Source organism: Nyctereutes procyonoides, unplaced genomic scaffold (genome assembly GCF_905146905.1).
Source record: "Nyctereutes procyonoides isolate TBG_1078 unplaced genomic scaffold, NYPRO_anot_genome, whole genome shotgun sequence".
NCBI classification, from domain to species: domain Eukaryota; kingdom Metazoa; phylum Chordata; class Mammalia; order Carnivora; family Canidae; genus Nyctereutes; species Nyctereutes procyonoides.
The window spans coordinates 8,333,258-8,352,783 of NW_026575031.1; the positions used below are offsets into that span (position 1 = coordinate 8,333,258).

At 35.8% G+C, this 19,526-nt stretch overlaps 1 protein-coding gene across 18 annotated transcripts in view; it reads left to right on the plus strand.

The window, feature by feature from the left end:
* The window catches only part of MGA (MAX dimerization protein MGA), a 177,884-nt gene that overhangs the window by 120,667 nt on the left and 37,691 nt on the right, over positions 1-19,526 (plus strand). For all 18 annotated transcript variants that reach the window (XM_055316678.1, XM_055316686.1, XM_055316687.1 and 15 more), the window contains one exon: positions 81-426. In XM_055316678.1, coding sequence (XP_055172653.1) covers positions 81-426 — 346 coding nt within the window. The remainder of the gene's footprint in view (positions 1-80; positions 427-19,526) is intronic.

The window sequence follows — 19,526 nt, forward strand, 5'->3', positions numbered from 1 at the left end:
AGACCAATATATGACTTGTAAGTAGTGAGTGGTGTTGGGGCATGATTCAGTAGATTTACAATTTTCTATTTTAACTTTAGGCATCTCTCAAAACTAAACCTATCCACACAATCATAAGAAAACGAGCCCCTCCATGCAACAATGACTTCTGTCGATTGGGTTGCGTGTGTTCCAGTCTAGCTTTGGAGAAGCGCCAGCCTGCTCACTGCCGCCGACCAGACTGCATGTTTGGCTGCACTTGTTTGAAAAGAAAAGTTGTACTTGTTAAAGGAGGATCCAAGGCTAAACATTTCCAGAGGAAAGCTACTCATCGTGATCCAGTATTTTATGATGCTTTGGGAGAGGAACAAAGAGAAGAAGAGGAGGGAATCAGGGAGGAGGAAGATCAATTGAAAGAGAAAAAGAGGAGAAAGAAGCTAGAATATAGTGAGTATTTATTGAGAGATAAAAGTGTATAGTTCTATTTTTTAGAAAAGTTTGGTTATTTCAAATGTTACTGTTACTTATTTTAATCCTTTAATCAGTGGTCTAGTAAGAATTTTGAGAAATTACCATCCTTATATCTTCTTTCTTTGTGGTTTGTGTGATAATGTGTGTGTGCTCATGCATGTGTGCACACACACAGCTTCATATACACAAACACAGAGCTGCTTTAAATGTAATTTTTTTTTGAAGATGGCTTTCTTGTGCTACATTTGAATCATCCTCTCATTTGGACTTCCAGAATGCCTTTGAAACTTCATGAATTTTTCTTTTGTCTCCCTTCTCTTCCCATATTCTTTGTATATACAGATGATGAGTATAATCCATCATTTTCCTTTTCCCTGCCAGCTTTTATTGAGGTATAATTGACAAGTACAATTGCATATGTTTCAAGTGTACAACATGACAATTTGGTCTATGTATATATTGTGATATGATTATTAGAATCAAGTCAACTAGTACAGATCATTATTTTCTAAAAGAAGAAATTTGTAACAAGACCCTCTGGTCCTGGTTTGACCCATTCAACAGATGGTTGCAGTTTTGGGGACAGGATAAGCTTTATGTACTTTTTTTTTTTTTTTTTAGATTTTTATTTATTTATTCATGAGAGAGAGAGGCAGAGACACAGGCAGAGGGAGAAGCAGGCTCGATGCAGGAAGCCCAATGCGGGACTCAATCCCGGGTCTCTAGGATCAGACCCTGTGCTGAAGGCCGCGCTAAACCACTGAGCCACCCAGGCTGCCCCAGCTTTATGTACTATTTTGAAAAGCTTATGTTTCCTTTTTGATAACATCTTAGGTAGACCCACCAAATCACATATTATATCATTCTTGATTTTTTTTTCCTTTCTATGGTATTTTAAATTTTTTTTCAAATATATTGAATTTATTTTTGCCATACAATTGAAGAGTTTTTTGCTTCTTAGTTTATTGGACTGATACTCCTTTTTTGGTAGTTTATATTTACATTCACTGTTGCTTGCCATGTACTTATTTCAGTTATAATGGATGTTTAATATTTCAGTGTACATTCTTCCAGGATTTTCTGTTAATACACTTGTGTGCATACATACGTGTTCCTATAGAAATGGAACTATTGTGTATGTGGTTCATAACCTTTAGAAACTTGTTATCTAAAAGGCATGCTTTGTTTCCCATATCAACAGATACAGAGCTATATTTAATTTTAGTTTTTTTTTTAATTTTGGTTTTAATGGCTTCATATTATAGTCCTTTTGGTTGGACATTTAGCCTTTTTTTTTTTTTTTTAAGATTTTTATTTATTTATTCATGAGAGACGTAGAGAGGTAGAGACATAGGCAGAGGGAGAAGCAGGCTCCCCCTGAGGAGCCAGATGCGGGACTAGATCCTAGGACCCTGGGATCGTGACCTGAACCAAAGATAGATGCTCACCTGCTGAGCCACCCTGGTGGCTCACATTTAGCCTTTTTATATTTTCTCTATTATAAACAGTACAGCAATGAACATCCATGTTCATGATAGGCTGTTAGAAGTGGAATTGCTGTACCAGTGAGAGCACTTTGAATGTTTATAGATGTTTTTGGAGTTGTACTAAATACACATTTACCAGTAGTTGGATAGTACCAGATTTTCTGTACTCTTAATATTGGATATTTCAACTGATAGAAATTGATATTTTGTTTTAAAACTTAAATTTCTTCAGGTAGGAGGTTATTGACCATTTGTCATAAACTTTCTTCTGTAAATTTGCCTTTTTGAATTCTTTGCTTTTTTGGGAACAGCAAAAAACATTTTTCTAAGAGCTTCATTTTCACAGGTTGTAATTTTGTAATTTGTATTTTAGTTTTGTTAAAAGTTTTTCCCTATTCCCTCACTTCCTCTGAAAAAGGAAAAAGTGAGGATGGTTAAATCTACTGGTCTTTTTAATTTTTTTAAAAGTTTTTTATGGTTTCTGTCTTTGGAGTCTTGCATGGAGTATGTTTCTTCATCTGCAAGATTAAAAAACATACTAATTAGATTAATAAGTGGGCTTAAACATAGTATGATCTGGGGTTTATCTGATGTGAAATTTGTAGTAGGGAATCTTTTTTCCCCCAATATGGCTAGCCAGTTTTGCCATTACTTAATTGAGAAGAATTACTTTACCTACTGGCTTAAAATGTCACCTGTCATTTAGTAAATTGAAAAATATTTATGTCTGGGTCTGTTTCTGGTCTCTGATATCTATTTTGTGCTAGGCTATTTTAATTGCTATTTCAGTGTTTAAATAAGATACTGCCTCCATATACTTAAATCATCTTTTTTTAAAAATTTATTTATTCATAGAGACAGAGAGAGAGAGAGAGAGAGAGAGAGAGAGAGGCAGAGACACAGGCAGAGGGAGAAGTGGGCTCCATGAGGGAGCCCGACGTGGGACTCGATCCCGGGTCTCCAGGATCACGTCCAGGGCCGCAGGCTGCGCCAAACCGCTGTGCCACTGGGGCTGCCCTACCTAAATGATCTTTATATAAAATATTTAAAAGGCTTAAAATGAAATATAGAATTATTAGTTTGGTTCTCTCTATATTTCCTTATTGAATTTTTTCCCAGTTTGCACTTGGAGCAGCACTTTTCCATTTGGAAGTAACAAGAATAACTTACAGAAGCCGCATTAAGTATGAAAACTGTGTATTTGTTAGGCTTTTTTAGTTTGCTTTCTTGGTTAGTGTATTTACCCTGTGTCTTATCCTTGATCTGAATTAACTCCAAAAGCCAGCCAATTATTAAAGTTTTTTTTTTTGTTTTTCTCACTGGTATTAGGCCATTATAAAAAACATGGCTTACTATGCTCTAGGAGCCATCAATTTTCTTACACTATTAGGGAAGATGAGGAAAGGAGGGAAGATATTTTTGTTAGGACTGGTATGGAAAAGGAATAGAAACAGGGAAGAGTTCTTGGAGGCAAAAATATTGCTGAGACTAAAACCAAACAAAAATATATATAAAAACTGGAAAAAGATGAAGAAATCTTTTAGTCTGTTTTGAAAAAAGATAGGTGAGGAAAAAATTATTGATGATTTAGAGGAGTTGTAGAGGTAAGAAAATGAGAGAGAAAATACTCAAATGATGGAAAAGTTATCTCTGAGGGACATGAAATTTCAGATTGAAAAGGTCCCCTGAATAGTAGGCAATAATAACTTTAAGAAGATTCTATCTAGACACATCACATGTTCCTGACATTTGTAACATTAAGAATAAAGAAGGTATTCTGAATTCTTTTAAAGAGAAACGACTCTGCCAAGGAATGATATAAAATTAGTTTGATGTCAAAGAGATCACCATCATCAATAATTAACACTAGATTTTTAAAAATACTAATTTTTTTATCTTGATAAGTGTACACTTTAATCCCATCTGTATTTTTCCTGTCTCTCCCCCTCCCACTTCCCCTCTGAATAACTATCTGTTTCTTCTCTATAGTTAAGAGTCTGTTTCTTGGTTTGTCTCTCTTTTTTTGTTTTCCTTTATTTTTTTTGTTTCTTAGATTCCACATGAGTGAGATCCTATGGTATTTGTCTTCCTCCAAATTACTGATTTCACTTAGCTTTATACTCTCGAGCTCCAGCTAGAACATTCATTACAAGTGGCAAGATTTCCTTTTTTCTTACGGCTGAATATTCCATTGTATATATTATATATTGCATTTTCCTTATATATTATCAGTCAGTGGACACTGGGCTATTTCCATAATTTGGCTGTTGTAAATAATGCTACCGTTAACATAGGGGTGCATATATCCCTTTGATTTAGTGTTTCGGTATTTTTTTGGGTTAATATCCAGGAGTGTGATTCCTGAATCATAGAGTAGTTCTATTTTTAATTATTAAGGAAACTCCACACTGTTTTCAGAGTGGCCGTACCAGTTTGCATTCCCACCAGCAGCACAAGAGGATTCCTTTTTTCTCCACATCATCTTCAACATTTGTTTCTTGTGTTTTTGATTTTAGCCATTCTGACAGGATGTGAATTGATACCTCATTGTAGTTTTGATTTGCATTTCCCAGTATCATGATGAGTGATACTGTGGATCTTTTCATGGTCCATTGGCCACCTCTCTTTTTGCAGAACACTATGAGAGTTACATCATTTAGGTTTCTCCATTTTACAAAATGCATTAATTAAGTGCTTACAGAGTTTATGTAACTTGTTCCCCAAGATAAGCTTGGTATTAAGGGAGTGGTAAGGGATTTAAACCCAAGTTTTTCTGACTTGAAAATCTTCATGTTTTTTTCTACTGTATAAAATACAAGTTTTGAAATTTGGCCTTCACTTGATTATCATCTGTTTACCATTTTGTTTGTCAAAATACTGCTGATGATATAAAGACACTGTGCTTAGCTACAGTGGGGTGGTACCAAGAGAAAGATAAAACATGACATCCCTGCTTTTTTAGCTCACTTAGAGTTTGTTGGACACGTGTATCTACAAGTTACCAATGTAAAGGGAAGATAATAACATTGTTATCTGTAGCCAGACTGATTAGGAAAAAAGAAAAACACAAATTACCAAATCAGGAATGAAAAATGACATTACTACAGATGTTCAAAGGTTAATAGGGAACAATTTTATGCCAGTAAATTAGATGAAATGGACAAATTCTTTGTTAGACATGAAGTTTCCAAATTCACTCAAGAAGAAATAAGGGGATCCCTGGGTGGCTCAGCGGTTTGGTGCCTGCCTTCAGCCCAGGGCATGATCCTGGTGTTCCGGGATCAAGTCCCGCATAGGGCTCCCTGCATGGAGCCTGCTTTTTCCTCTGCCTGTGTCTCTGCCTCTCTCTCTCATGAATAAATAAATAAAATCTTAAAAAAAAAAAAAGTAACTGCTTACCCTTACACATATGAGCATGTAGTGAAAAACTCCACAGTAATGACTCTAGGTCCAGATGCCTTCACTGGTGAATTCTCAAAATATTTAGGAAAGAAATAATGCCCATTTTATACAAATGATTCCATAAAATGATCTCATTCTATGAGACCAACATAACTCTGATATACAAACCAGAAAAAGACATTACAAGAAAATGGTAGAGCGATAATCCTCTCGAGCATATGTATAGATTATACATACAATTTTAGCATATAAAATCTGGAATATATTTAAAGGATAATCATGGCCAAGTGGGATTTACCAAGGGGTGCATGGTTGATTTAACATTTGAAAATAATCAGTGTTGTTTACTGTTATCATAATAGACTCAGAAAAAGGGGGCCATATTAATCTCTCTTTTTTAAAACTTTTATTTATTAGAGAACGAGAGAGAGAGAGAGAGAAAGAGTGCATGTGCATGCACGTGTTCATGAGCAGGGATAGGAGCAGAGGGAGAAGGACAAACAGACTACCCACTGAGCAGAAAGCTAGATCCAGGGCTTGGTCCAGGGAACTGGGGAACATGACCCGTATTGAAGGCAGACAGATACTTTACCAACTGTACCACCCAGGTGCCTCCTATGTTATCATTTCAATAGATATTTTTAAAAATTGACAAAATCCATTTCTGATAAAAATTTTTAAGCACAGTAGAAGGAAACTTTCTCAATCTGATAAAGAACATCTATGAAAAACTCTACAAAGAACATATTGTGAAAGATCGCTTTCCCCCAGCGATTAGTAATGAAGAAAATGTGTTTTGCCATGTCTATTTAAAATCCTATTTACGGTCCTAACCAGTGCAGTAAGGCATGAAAAAGAAAATGTAACCAGATTGGAAAGAAAGAAGTAAAATTGGTTTTATTCGTAGACTGGAAAATCTAAGGAATCTACAAAACTACTAGAATTATGTTAGTGAGTTTACAATAATACTAGTAGTATGTTTGTGTGTATATATATATTTGTATATGTGACAATAAATGGAAATTGAAATAAAATGTACTATTTAAAATAGCATCCAAATAAATGAGATGCTTAAGGATAAATCTGACAAAAGTTGCCTAAGACCTTTTACAAAAAACTACAAAACATTGTTGAGAGCACTTTTTAAAAAGACCTAAATAAACGGAGAGGTAGATTGTTTCTGCACATTTGAAGACTCTCTTAGTAAGATATAATTCTCCACAAATTGATTTATAAATAAATAAATGCTTTCTCAGTGAAAAATCCCAGTAGGAGTTTCTTGGAAGAAATTGACAAGTTGTAAAATTTACTTGGAAAAGCAAAGAACTGAGAGTGGTTGATAAACAATTTTGATAAAGAACATAGTCGGTAGATTTGGTAGACTTACACTACCTGATTTTAAGACTTACTCTAAAGCTGAAGTGTTTGGGATAAAGACCTGTAGATCAGTGGAACAGAACAGAGTTCAGAAGTTGATACACAAAAATGGAGGCCAGTGAATTTTTGGCACAATTCCAAGTCTGTTTAATGAGGAAATGATTATCTTCTCAACAAATGGATCTGGAATAGTGTGATAGCCTCCAGAAATAAAATGAGAACCTCAGTCATGACTTTACATTATATATAAAAAACTATCTCAAGATTTAAGAGTTAATGTCTTAGGTGAAATGTAAGTGCTTTAGGGTATACAGTATCTAGAAGAAAAATAAAGGAAAAAATCCTTTGTGACTGTGGCTCATAAAGATTTTTAAAACAGGATACCGAAACCACAATCGTAAACGTCAAAAAATGTAATGAAATTGAATTTCTCAAAATAAAAACTTGCTCTTCCATAAGACCTGTTAAAATTTAAAAACAGGCTGTAAACTAAGAGAAATACTATAAAAAATATCCAGCCAACATAGGACTTGTAGCTGTAATAAAGAGGTTTTAAGATTTTATTTATTAGGGCAGCCCGGGTGGCTCAGCAGTTTAGCACCGCCTTCAGTCCAGGGTGTGGTCCTGGAGACCCGGGATCCAGTCCCACATCAAGCTCCCTGCATGGAATGGAGCCTGCTTCTCCCTCTGCCTGTGTCTCTGCCTCTCTCTCTGTGTCTCTCATGAATAAATAAATAAAATCTTAAAAAAAAAAAAAAAGACACCAAAGAAAGTGAAAACTTCATTAAAAAAAAAAGATTTTATTTATTAGCACAAGCTGGGGGAAGGGCAGAAGGAGAGAGAGAAGCAGACTTTATGGTGAGCAGGGAGCCATATGCGGGACCAGATCCTAGGACCCCAAGATCACAACCCAAGCTGAAGTCAGATGGCCAACCGACTGTGCCACCCAGGTCCCCTATAGTAAAGAATTCTTAAAACTCATTCAGAATACTAAAAACTCAGAAGGCAGGCTACATAATTAAAAAAACGAACAGAAAAGTGAAAAGGATTCTTATTAGCAGGTATACAGACAGCAGATCAAGCACATGAAAAGATCCTTAACATCAGTAGTCATTTAAAAAAATGCTTATTAAAACCACAAGGGAGGCTCTTTGCTCATCCCTCATCAACAGCTAGCCTCATCTTCTGGTCCACTGCCAACACTGTCCCTAAGACAGGATGGTGAAGGTCGAAGTAAATTAGCTTTGAGAGCCTCCAAAGGGCATCTTGAGTCACACTGAAGACTAGATTTCTCCTGCAACTTTAACATTGACACCAGCTCTTCCATCTTTGATGCTGGAGCTAGCATTGCCCTTACTGACCATTTTGTCAAACTCATTTCCTGCTATGAGAATGAATTTGGCTACAGTAACCAGGTGGTGGACCTTATGATCTGCTTGGCCTCCAAGGAGTAAGAGCTCCCTGGAACAACAGCCCCAGCAAGAGCAAGAAGAGAGAGGTGGGGAATCCTTGCTCCAGTTCGTCCCTCAGCACACTGAGAATGTCTCAGTCTTTACAGTTTAATCACAGATTCTCTGAAGAAGAATAGGGGCCTAGGGAGTCCTACCTTGTTCTATTCCCATCAATAAAGTATACTGTACCCAACCAAAAAAAAAAAAAAAAAAACCCAAGGAGATACTACTTTAACTGGCTAAAATTAAGAACACGGACCATATCAAATACTGATAGAGTATAGAACTTATGGAACTCTTATGCATAGCTGGTGGGAATGTAAAATGGTACAGTCACTTTAGTAAATAGTTTGATAGTTTCTTAAAATGTTAAGAATATGTCCTACAATACAGTCATTTCACTTGTATGCATTTACTCAACAGAAATGAAAGTATATGTCATATAAAGTCTTGTATGTGGTTATTCATAACAGCTTTATTTATAATAGCAAGAAAATTCAAAACAACCTTTGTCTATCAGGTGAATGGATAGACATTTGGTATAGATAGAAACAGTGGAATACTACTACTCAGCAATAGGATAAAACAAACAATTGATAAACTTAGCAACAAGGATCAGTCTCAGAATAATGATACTGAATGATAAGCAGTTGGCTTCAACCTTCCCCCCCAAGTTAACATCTTTATTCTATGTAAAAGAAAAAAAATGCAAATCAATATATAGATCAGTGGTTGCTTGGACAGGTTTGGGATGGACATTGGTGGCAGAGGGAAAGATGGAGAGATTATAAAAATGTTATCCAATTAGAATTACAAGGAATCTTGGAATTGATGATTACCCTCACTGTCTTAATTGTAGTGATGGTTTCACAGAGGTATATGTATGTCAGAATTCATCGAGTTGTATGTGTATTTTATGTTATAGATCAATAAAACTGAAAAAAAGGAAACAGGTTTAGTTATTTATATAGGACTACTACAGACTGTTTAATACTGAAAAAACAAGGGAAATTTATTGTAAAATCTAGGTTAAATTTTTATGTATCTTTACAAAGGGATACAGTATTATTTAAAATGATAAAATATTTAAGAACACTAATAAGGTTAAAGGAGAGAAATTTTATGTTATCAGGAAATGCTGTAAAATTGATGAAAATTCAACATCCATTGTTTAAAAGGTTGCTTATTGTGGTAGAATACATTCAACATAAACTTAACTATCTTAACCATTTTTAAGCACACAGTTCAGTGTATTAAATACATTCACACTGTTATGTAATAACCATTATCACCATAACTTTCGTTATGTTATGAAGCTAAAACCGTGAATCCATTAAAACAATAATTCCCCATTTCCCTCTTCCCCGGCCTCTGACAATCACCATTTTACTTTGTCTTTATGATTTTGACTACTGTAAGTACTTCATATAAGTGGAATCATTCATTATTGTCTTTTTGTGACTGGTTCATTTCACTTAAAATTGTATCTTTGGGGTTTATGCTACAGCTTATTGCAGAATTTCCTTCCTTAAGGCCGAATAATATTTCATTGATGTCTTACCACATTTTGCTTACCCATTCATCCATTGATGATGGACACTGTGGTTGCTTTCTTGTTATAGCTATTGTAAATAATTCTGCTATGTATAGATATCTTTGTGAGACTATGCTTTCAATTTTTTGAGTATATAACCTGAAATGGAATTTCTGGATCATATCGTAATTTGGCTTTTATTTTTTTTTAAAGATTTTATTTATTTATTCATGAGAGACAGAGAGAGAGGCAGACACACGCAGGCAGAGGGAGAAGCAGGCTCCCTGCAAGGTGCCCGATGTGGGACTGGATCCTGGATCTCAGGATCACTCCGTGAGCTGAAGGCTGACACTCAACTGCTGAGCCACCCAGGCGTCCCTCTACTTTTAATTTTTTGAAGAACGATCATACTCTTTTCTATAGCATCTATACTCTTTGATATTCCCACTAATAGTGCTCAAGGGTTCTAATTTTTCTACATCCTCACCGGGACTTACTTTGTTTTTTTTATAAGATCCATCCTAATTGGTGTGAGATGGTATCTCATTGTAGTTTTGATTTGCATTTCCCTAATGATTACTGGTGTTGAGGATCTTTTCATGTGCTTATTGGCCATTTGTATGTTTTCTTTGAAGCAGTGCCTGTTCAAGTTCTCTCCTCATTGTTGAATTGGGTTGTTTGGTTTCCTTGTTAGGTTTTAGGAGTTCTGTCTGTATTCTGTACATTATCCCATATCAAGATGTGGTTTCCAAATAATTCTCCCATTCTGTGGGTAGCCTTTTTACTTTTTGTTTAGTGTCTTTTGATACAAAAAATTTAAAAATCTTCATGATTCTAACTTGTCTTTTTTTTGTTACCTGTCTCTTTCATGTTGCATGTAAGAAATCATTGCCGGGGATCCCTGGGTGGCGCAGCGGTTTAGCGCCTGCCTTTGGCCCAGGGCGCGATCCTGGAGACCCGGGATCGAATCCCACGTCGGGCTCCTGGTGCATGGAGCCTGCTTCTCCCTCTGCCTGTGTCTCTGCCTCTCTCTCTGTCTGTGTGTGTGACTATCATAAATAAAAATTAAAAAAAAATTAAAAAAAAATCATTGCCAAATCCAGTGTCATGAAGCTTTTGTTCTGTTTTTTCCTTCTAAGGGTTTTATTGACTTAGGTTCTTGATCCATTTTGAGTTCATTGTTTTGTATGTGGTATTAGGTAAGGGTCCAACTTCACTGTTTTACATGTGGATACTTAGTATTCCTAGCGCCATTTATTGAAAAGACAGTCCCGTCATCACTGAATGGTCTTGGCACCCTTATTCAAAAATAATTTACTATATATGCAAGAGTTTATTTTTGGGCTGTCTTTTGTATCTACTAGTCTGTTTGTCTGCCTTTGTGCCAATCCCACACTGTTTTGGTTATGGTAGCTTTGTAGTAAGTTTTGAAATCGGGAAGTGTGAATACTCCAGTTTTTCATTATTTTTCAAGATTCTTTTTGGCTATTCATATGAATTGAGATTCCATACGAATTTTAGAATGGGTTTTTCTATTTGTGCAAAAACTGTCATTGGGATTTTGATGAGTATTACATTGAATCTAGAGATTGCTTTGGGTAGAAATGACATTTTAATAGCGTTAAATCTTGACAATCATGAGCATAGTATGTGCTGCTACTTATGTTGTGTTTAATTTCTATCAGAAATGTTATGTAGTTGTAATTGTATGAGTTTATTTCCTTAAGTTAATGTCTTAAGTATTTTGTTCTTTTTGATGTTGTGAATGGAATTGTTTTTGTCCTTTCCTTTTCAGATTTATTGTTCGTGTATATAAATGCAGCAGATTTTTGTTGACTTTGTATCCTGTTGCATCCTGCTGAATCATTTATTCCTGCTGAATTCATTTATTCTCACTGTGTGTGTGTTAGAGAGCGAGCTTCAGCTTCTAAAAAGAAATTTATTCAAGAGAGAGTGTGTGTGCACATGAAAGAGTACATGCATGGGGTGTGGGGGGAGAGGGGAAAGGACAGAGGAAGAAGCAGTCCCCACTGAGCAGGGAGCCCAACATGGGGCTTGATCCCAGGACACTGAGATCATGACCTGAGCCAAAGGCAGACACTTAACTGACTGAGCCACCCAGGTGCCTCTAGCGTTTTCTGTATCTAAAGCCACGCTACCTTGAAATAGATCATTTTATTTGTCCCTTTTCAATTTTGATGCCTCTTGTTTCTTTTTCTTACCAAATTCCCTGAGTCAAACACAGTAGAGTGTTGAGTAGAAGTGGTGAATGTGGCCATCTTTGCCTTATTCCTGCTCTTACAGGAAAACCTTTCCGCCTTTCACCATTGAATGTGGTGGTTGCTTTGACTTTTTCATATATGGCTTTTATTAATGTTGAGGTAATTTCCTGTTCTTATTTTTTTTATTCTTTTTATCGTAAAAGGATGTTAAATTTTGTCAAATGCTTTTTCTGTATCAATCGAGATATCATTTGGTTTTTTTTTTTTTACCTTCGTTCTGTTTATGTGGCATATTATATATTGATAAATTTTTATATGTTGAACTCTTTTTTATTAATGGTGTATAATCATTAATAAACCACATTTATTAATGGTGTATAATCATTTTAATAAACTGCTGAATCTTGTTTGCTGGGTATTTTGTTGAGGAATTTTACAACAGTGTTCATAATTGTCTGTAGTTTTGTTTGTTAAATGTCTTTATTTGGCTTTGATATCAGTAATTCTAGCCTCATAGAATGAGTTTGGAAATGTACCCTTCCTTTCAGTTTTCTGGGTAAGTTCTAGAATGATTAAGGTTATTAGTCCTTTAAATGTTTAGTAAAGAATTTACCAGTGAAGCTATCAGGTCCAGGACTTTTCATTGTTGCTAGGTTTTGATTAATAATTCAGTATCCTTACTAATTTTAGGTCTGTTCTAATTGGCTCTTTCTTTGTGATGTAGTCTTGGGTAGATGTTGATTTGGGAGATCTTTCATGTTTTTTAAGCATTTAGAGCTATTAAATTTTTCTTCTAGAAACAGTTGTACTGTGTCATTAGTTTTGGTATGTTGCATTTTTGTTTTCCTTTGTCTCTAAGTATCATCTAATTTCCCTTGTGATTTCTTTAATCCATTGATTGTTGAAAAGTGTGTTAATTTCCACAGTTATTTTCCAGTGTTCCTTTTGTTACTGATTTCTAACTTTATCCTGTTATGGTCAGAGAAGATAATTTGCATGATATCTGTCTTTTTAAAATCTATTCAGACGTAATTTGTGGCCTAACATGATCTATCCTGAAAGATGTTCCAAATGCACTTGAGAGGAATGTGTAGTCTGTTGTTGGGTAAGGTGTTCTGTATATGTCTATTAGATCTAGTTGTCTTTTTGTGTTGAGTCCTCTGGTTCCTTGCTTATCTTCTGATTGTTCTGTCCGTTACTTTGAATGGGGTGTTGAACTCTCCAGCTATTATTGCAGACCTATGTATTTTTGCCTTTAATTATATCATTTTTGCTTCATATATTTTGATAGGGTGTCATTAGGTATATTCATGTTTATAATTGTTACTGAAACCAAGAGTCAGACACTTAACCCACTGAGCTACCCGCGTGCCCCAACCATTTTGGCTTATTTTAATACTTATTTTGTCTGATACTAGTGTAGCCACTCCTACTCTCTTTTGATTATTATTTTTAGGGAATATCTTTGCCTAGCCTTTCACTTTCAACATGTTTGTGTCTTTGGATCTTAAATGAGTCTTGTGTAGACAAGGTATAATTAGATCATGTGTTTTCATCAGTTCTTCTAATCTGTCTTTAATGGGAGAATTTAAACCATTTACATTTAAGATAATGACAGGAGGAACTTCTGTTATTGTGTTTTTCTTTTCCTTTTTCATTGTATATTCTATATATGCCTTGAAGCCTTTTTTGGTCCTTATTTCCTGCATTATTTATTGTCTTTTGTGTTTAGTAGGTATTTTTAGTGTTTTGTAGTGAATTGTTTTTCTTTTCTCATTTCCTTTAATGTGTGTTCTAGAACTATTTTCTTTGGTTGCCATGGGATTATGTTTAACATCCTAAATTTATAAGTTGATTTTTATGTAATTTAACGTCAATAACATTAAAAAACTCCCCTTTACAACTCCATCTCTACTCCTTTCAGTTATTGATGTCACAGTTTTACAACTTTATACATTGCATGCTTGAAAAGATAAACTAAAATTTAAAAAAAATGTATTAACCATTCAAATTATTTAGAAAACAAAATTTGGAGTTATAAACCAAAGTTAAAGTAATAGTAGCTTTTACACTAATAATGGATTTTTTTTCCTTTAAATTAGTCTCTTGGGGCAGCCCTGGTGCCCAGTGGTTTAGTGCTGCCTTTAGCCCAGGGCATGATCCTGGAGACCCGGGATCGAGTCCCAAGTCAGGCTTCCTGCATAGAGCCTGCTTCTCCCTCTGCCTGTGTCTCTGCCTCTCTCTCTCTCTGTCTCATGAATAAATACATAAAATTAAAAAAAAATTAGCCTCAAGTACTGTAGGAAACAAAGTACAGTTACAAATCATTGTTATAGTAATACTAACTTTTATATTTTCTTTTTTATTTATTATTTTTTTTTGTTTTTTTAAATTTTATTTTTATTTTATTTTATTTTTTTAAACTTTTGTATTTTCTTAATGTGTTTAATTTTAGTAAGATTTTTCTTTTTCGATACGGCTTTATGTTGTCTTGCATCCTTTCATCTTGCAGACTGCTTTGAACATTTCTTGCAAGTAGGTTTACTGGTCATGAACATCAGTTTTTATCTGAAAATTTAAATTTTTAAATTAAACAGTTGTGTTGCCAGACATGTAGGATTCTTAGGTGACGGTTTCTTTGTGTGTGTGTGTTTTTTTTTTTTTTTTAGTGTTCTGAATATGTTTGTCCACTGTCTGCTGGCTCCCAAAATTTCCAAGGAGTAATCTCATATTGTTAAGGATCCCTTTTGTTTTTCTCTTGCTGCTTTCAAAGTTTCCTCCATATCTTTCTCTTTAGAAAATTTGATTATAATGTGTGTCAGTGTGGGTTTCTTTGAGTTCATCTTGGAGTTTGTTTAGCTGTTTGGATGTTATATTTATGTCTGTCTTCAAATATGAGAAGTTTTCAGCCATTATTATTTCAAATAATTACTGTGCTGCCCCATTCGTTTTCTCTTCTCTTTCTAGATCTCCCATCATGTGTATGTTGGTCCTCTTGTGTGCCGTAGGTCCCTTAGGCACTGTTTTTCTTTAATGTCTTTTATATTTTTTCCTTAGATTCCATTATTTTCACAGTCTCCTCTTCAAGTTCACTGATTTTTTTTTAAGGTTTTATTTATTTATTCATGAGAGACACAGAAAGAGAGGCAGAGACATAGGCAGAGGGAGAAACCGGCTCCATGCTGGGAGCCCAATGTGGGACTCCATCTGGGGACTCCAGGATCACACCCTGGGCCAGAGGCAGGCGCTCAACCACTGAGCCACACAGGTGTCCCTGCTTATTTCCTATCCCTGTTCAAATCTGCCTTTAAATCCTTCTGGTGACTTTTTCATTTTAGTTATTGTCCTTTTCAGTTCAGGGTTGGATTTTGGTTTCTTTTCAAGTTTTCTCTCTTTACTGATACTTCCATTTTGTTCATAGGTAAGTTTCTTGACTTTCTTCACATCTTTATTTCTTTGGGCATATGTTTAAGACATTTTTTTTTAAAAGTCTTTATCTGGTATATCTACCAGTGGCTCTTTTTCAGGGACAGTGTGTTAGTTTTTTTTTTTTTTTTTTTCTTTGAATGGGCCATACTTTTTCTTTCTATGCCTTTTGTGTTTTGTGGAACACTGGACATTTGATTTTTTTTTTTAATTTTTTTTATTTATTTATGATAGTCACAGAGAGAGAGAGAGAGGCAGAGACACAGGCAGAGGGAGAAGCAGGCTCCATGCACCGGGAGCCCGATGTGGGATTCGATCCCGGGTCTCCAGGATCGCGCCCTGGGCCAAAGGCAGGCGCCAAACCGCTGTGCCACCCAGGGATCCCCAGCACTGGACATTTGAATCTAATAATTTGTAACTCTGGAAATCAAATTCTCCTTCTTCCCCAGAGTTTATTTTTATTTTTATTATTTTTTTATTTTTATTTTTATTTTTATTTACATTTACATTTATTTTTATTTTTATTTTTATTTTTATTTTTATTTTTATTTTTATTTTTATTTATTTTATCCTAGGTAGTCTCTGTTAAAGATCACCTTGGTCTGTTTTCTGGTCTTTGAGCCTTTTTGTTTTCATGCATAGTCATTTGGTTTTGAATATCCTCATCTTTAATATCTGGGTCTTGAGAGGGGAAAAAGTAAAAAACTGAAGGGAATGAAGGGTGTTGGCCTTCGAAATTCCTTGGAAGTCGCTTAAGACAGGAAGAAGGGCTTGCAGTAGTTGGGGGAGGTGCAACAAAAATGACTGCCTACCCTCTTTGCACCTTTGATTAGAAGCAGCCAGCAGTCAGAGATTTCTGATGTTTTGGAGGACAGAACCCTTTTTGCCTGGCTCCCACAAGCTACAAGCTTACTTGTGGAACATATACACACACACAGCTACCTGCCTGGTGACTGGAGGATGGGGAATGGGCAGCTACTGTTATGCTGAAAGCTGAAATTGATCACAGTCAATGGCCATTTTACTGTCCCAAGTCTTCCCTGGAATTTGTAAGCAAGCCTTTGACTCCATAATTCCAAAATAGTTATATTAGGCAGATTCTGCTGGTGCATTTGTTGTTTATGAATGGAATTCCAGGTGCTACCTGTTCTTTTATCTTCCTGGAATTCTCTCAACATCCATTTTTGTTTGGGAGCAATTCTTGATTGGGGAAGCAAGTAAGACTCAATATTCTGCTAAAGGTGTCATGTTTCATTTTAATTTGTAATTTCATTGCAGTCCTTTTTTTTTTTTTAGCATGCAACTTTATTTTTTTGTTTTTTTATTTTTTTATTTATGATAGTCACAGAGAGAGTGAGAGAGAGGCAGAGACACAGGCAGAGGGAGAAGCAGGCTCCATGCACCAGGAGCCCGACGTGGGATTCGATCCCGGGTCTCCAGGATCGCGCCCTGGGCCAAAGGCAGGCGCCAAATCGCTGCACCACCCAGGGATCCCTTTCATTGCAGTCCTAATCAGAATCTTGACGGCTCTTTATGTGAAACTTCAAAATCTAATTCTAAAATTTATTTGGAAATGCAAAGGACCTAGAAATAAGGCAATCTTGAATAGTGAGAAGGTGGGAGAATTTGCTGTATTGGATGTCAAAACTTATAAAATGACCACATGTAATACAGGGTGATATTGGCTTGAGTATAAAGTAAATAGATCAGTAGAATGGATTCAGACATATATGGGCACTTAATTGGAGGAATATTGCAGAGGAATATGGAAGGGATGATATTTTATCACGACCTGAGCCAAAGTCAGAAGCTCAACCACTGAACCACTCAGGCACCCCAGAAGGGATAATCTTAAACTGTGGTGAATATTCACATGGGAAAGAGTGAAACTTGACTTATTCCTCATTATACATAGAAATAATTTCTATGAGATTATAGGCCTAATTGTGGAAAGCTGAATAATAAACTTTCAGAAGATAACATACAAGAATATACATATGATTTCGTATTAGGTAAAGATTTTTTAAGCATGACAGAAGAAAATAATCCTTAAAAGTTAAAATGAGAAATTTCGTTAACACATGAAGCAAGTGAAAATGTACACTACAGTGAGACAACAGATATTTGCAACATCTAAGAATCTATATCTAGAACATGTAGAGAGGTCTATAATCAGAATTAAACAGTCCCAGGGGCAGCCCAGGTGGCTTAGCGGTTTAGCACCGCCTTCAGCCCAGGGCCTGATCCTGGAGACCCGGGATCTAGGCCCACGTCGGGCTCCCGGCATGAAGCCTGCTTCTCCCTCTGCCTGTGTCTCTGCCTCTCTCTCTCTCTCTGTGTGTGACTATCATAAATAAATAAAAATTAAAACAAAAACAAAACAAAAAAAATCCCATAAAAAATGGGCAAGACTTTGAGATGTATTTCATGAAGGGGGGGCGGGGGATGTCGAACATCTTCATTCGTAGTCAGAGAAGTACAAAGTCCACAGCAAGATTCCACTGCATGCCTGCCAGAATGGTTATAATTAAAATTTTATGGTATTATCAAATGTTGATAAATTGGAACTCATACACTGCTGATAGAAATGAAATTGATTTAACTAATAACAAATTGAATAAGCAGTACTATGAATAATTAGAGTACATCACAGTAAAAATAAATGAATTATTTAGGTAAGTGCAACAGCATAAATTTACGAATACAATGCTGAGTAAAGAGGAAATGTAAGCAAAATAGTATATTTCTATGGTTACATTTACATAAATTTCAAAATCAGGCAAGATTAAGCCATGATATTTAGGGGTATGTATTTTGGCTTTAAAAAAGGAATGTGTAGAGGTAGTTATCATTTAAGTGATTTCTCTTGTGAGAAAGAAATGTGATTGAGAAAGAGCATCCAAGGGCTCCTGGGGTTGATGAAAGTATTTCATTTCTTGACCTGTGTAATATTTACATAGGTATGTACTTTATATATTTTGAGTTGTGTGTATATATTTTGTTTTTGCACTTACTGGATATTACATTTCACAATAAAAAGGCTTAAAATGCATACAAAAATGGGAGAGAGGGGAATATACTATGCAGATTATTAGCATAGCAGTTTTCTAAGACTTCTTTGTCTAACGCTATTCATTTGTGGAGTAACTGCTATGGACCCTGCTAAGAGTGATAGGAGGTAAGATAAAGACAATTAAAATGAAGTCCATCTCTAAGAGATTAATTACACTCAGTTTCACAAAACAGGTATGTGGGAAATGTATAGATATGTATTTACTGTAATTTTTAAAAAGATTTTTATTTATTAGAGAGGAGGAGAGATCATAAGCAGGGGATGGGGGAGAGGGAGAAGCAGCCTCCCTGCTGAGCAGGGAGCTGAACTCAAGGCTTGATCCCTGGATCCTGGGATCATGACTAGGGCCGAAGTCTGACACTTAAACGACTGAGCCACCCAGGTGCTCCTATTTATTGTAATTTTAAGTTCCACAATTACAAATATGCCATACTGTTGTGTCATAAACAATAGGCTTATTGAGAACCCAGAAGGCAGTGATAATGCTAGAGGACTTTGGTGAGGTAATATTGGGAGGCATTTAAATAGAAAAAAGGATACCACTCTTCTTGAAACAAGTTTCTGTTCTTGGCTTCAGTGAATATGCGCTATTCTGGTTCTCCCCCTTAATTCTGCCTTTGGTAGCTTTTTTTTTTACCCCTGGATTTCAGGTGAAGAGTAGGAGGATCCCTGGTATATTGTGAAGGGGAACAGGGAAGTGCTGTATCTTGGATCCATCCCTAGCAGTGTAAAGGAATCAAAGTGGACAGTGGGCTAATGAAGTATAAGGAATTGGTTTGTTCTTGCCTTTGTGTGGAGTCTGTCCATTTTCATGGCTTCAGATGTAGTCCCTGACAATGACAGTTCTGATTTTGTTTTTAAGTTTTTATATTTTCATTTAAGTAAGCTCTACATCCAACGTGGGGCTCAAACCCCTTACATGGAGATTAAGAGTTGCATGTTCTGCCAACTGAGCCAGCCAGGTGCCTGACAGTTCTTCTGATTTATATCGTGTCCCCTGTTTGATTATGTTGCTGGCATTTTAGTCTTACATGCCCTAAAGAGAACTGAACTCTACCCTTCCCAATCAGCTCCTTTTATGAACTCCCCTATTTACTGGAACAC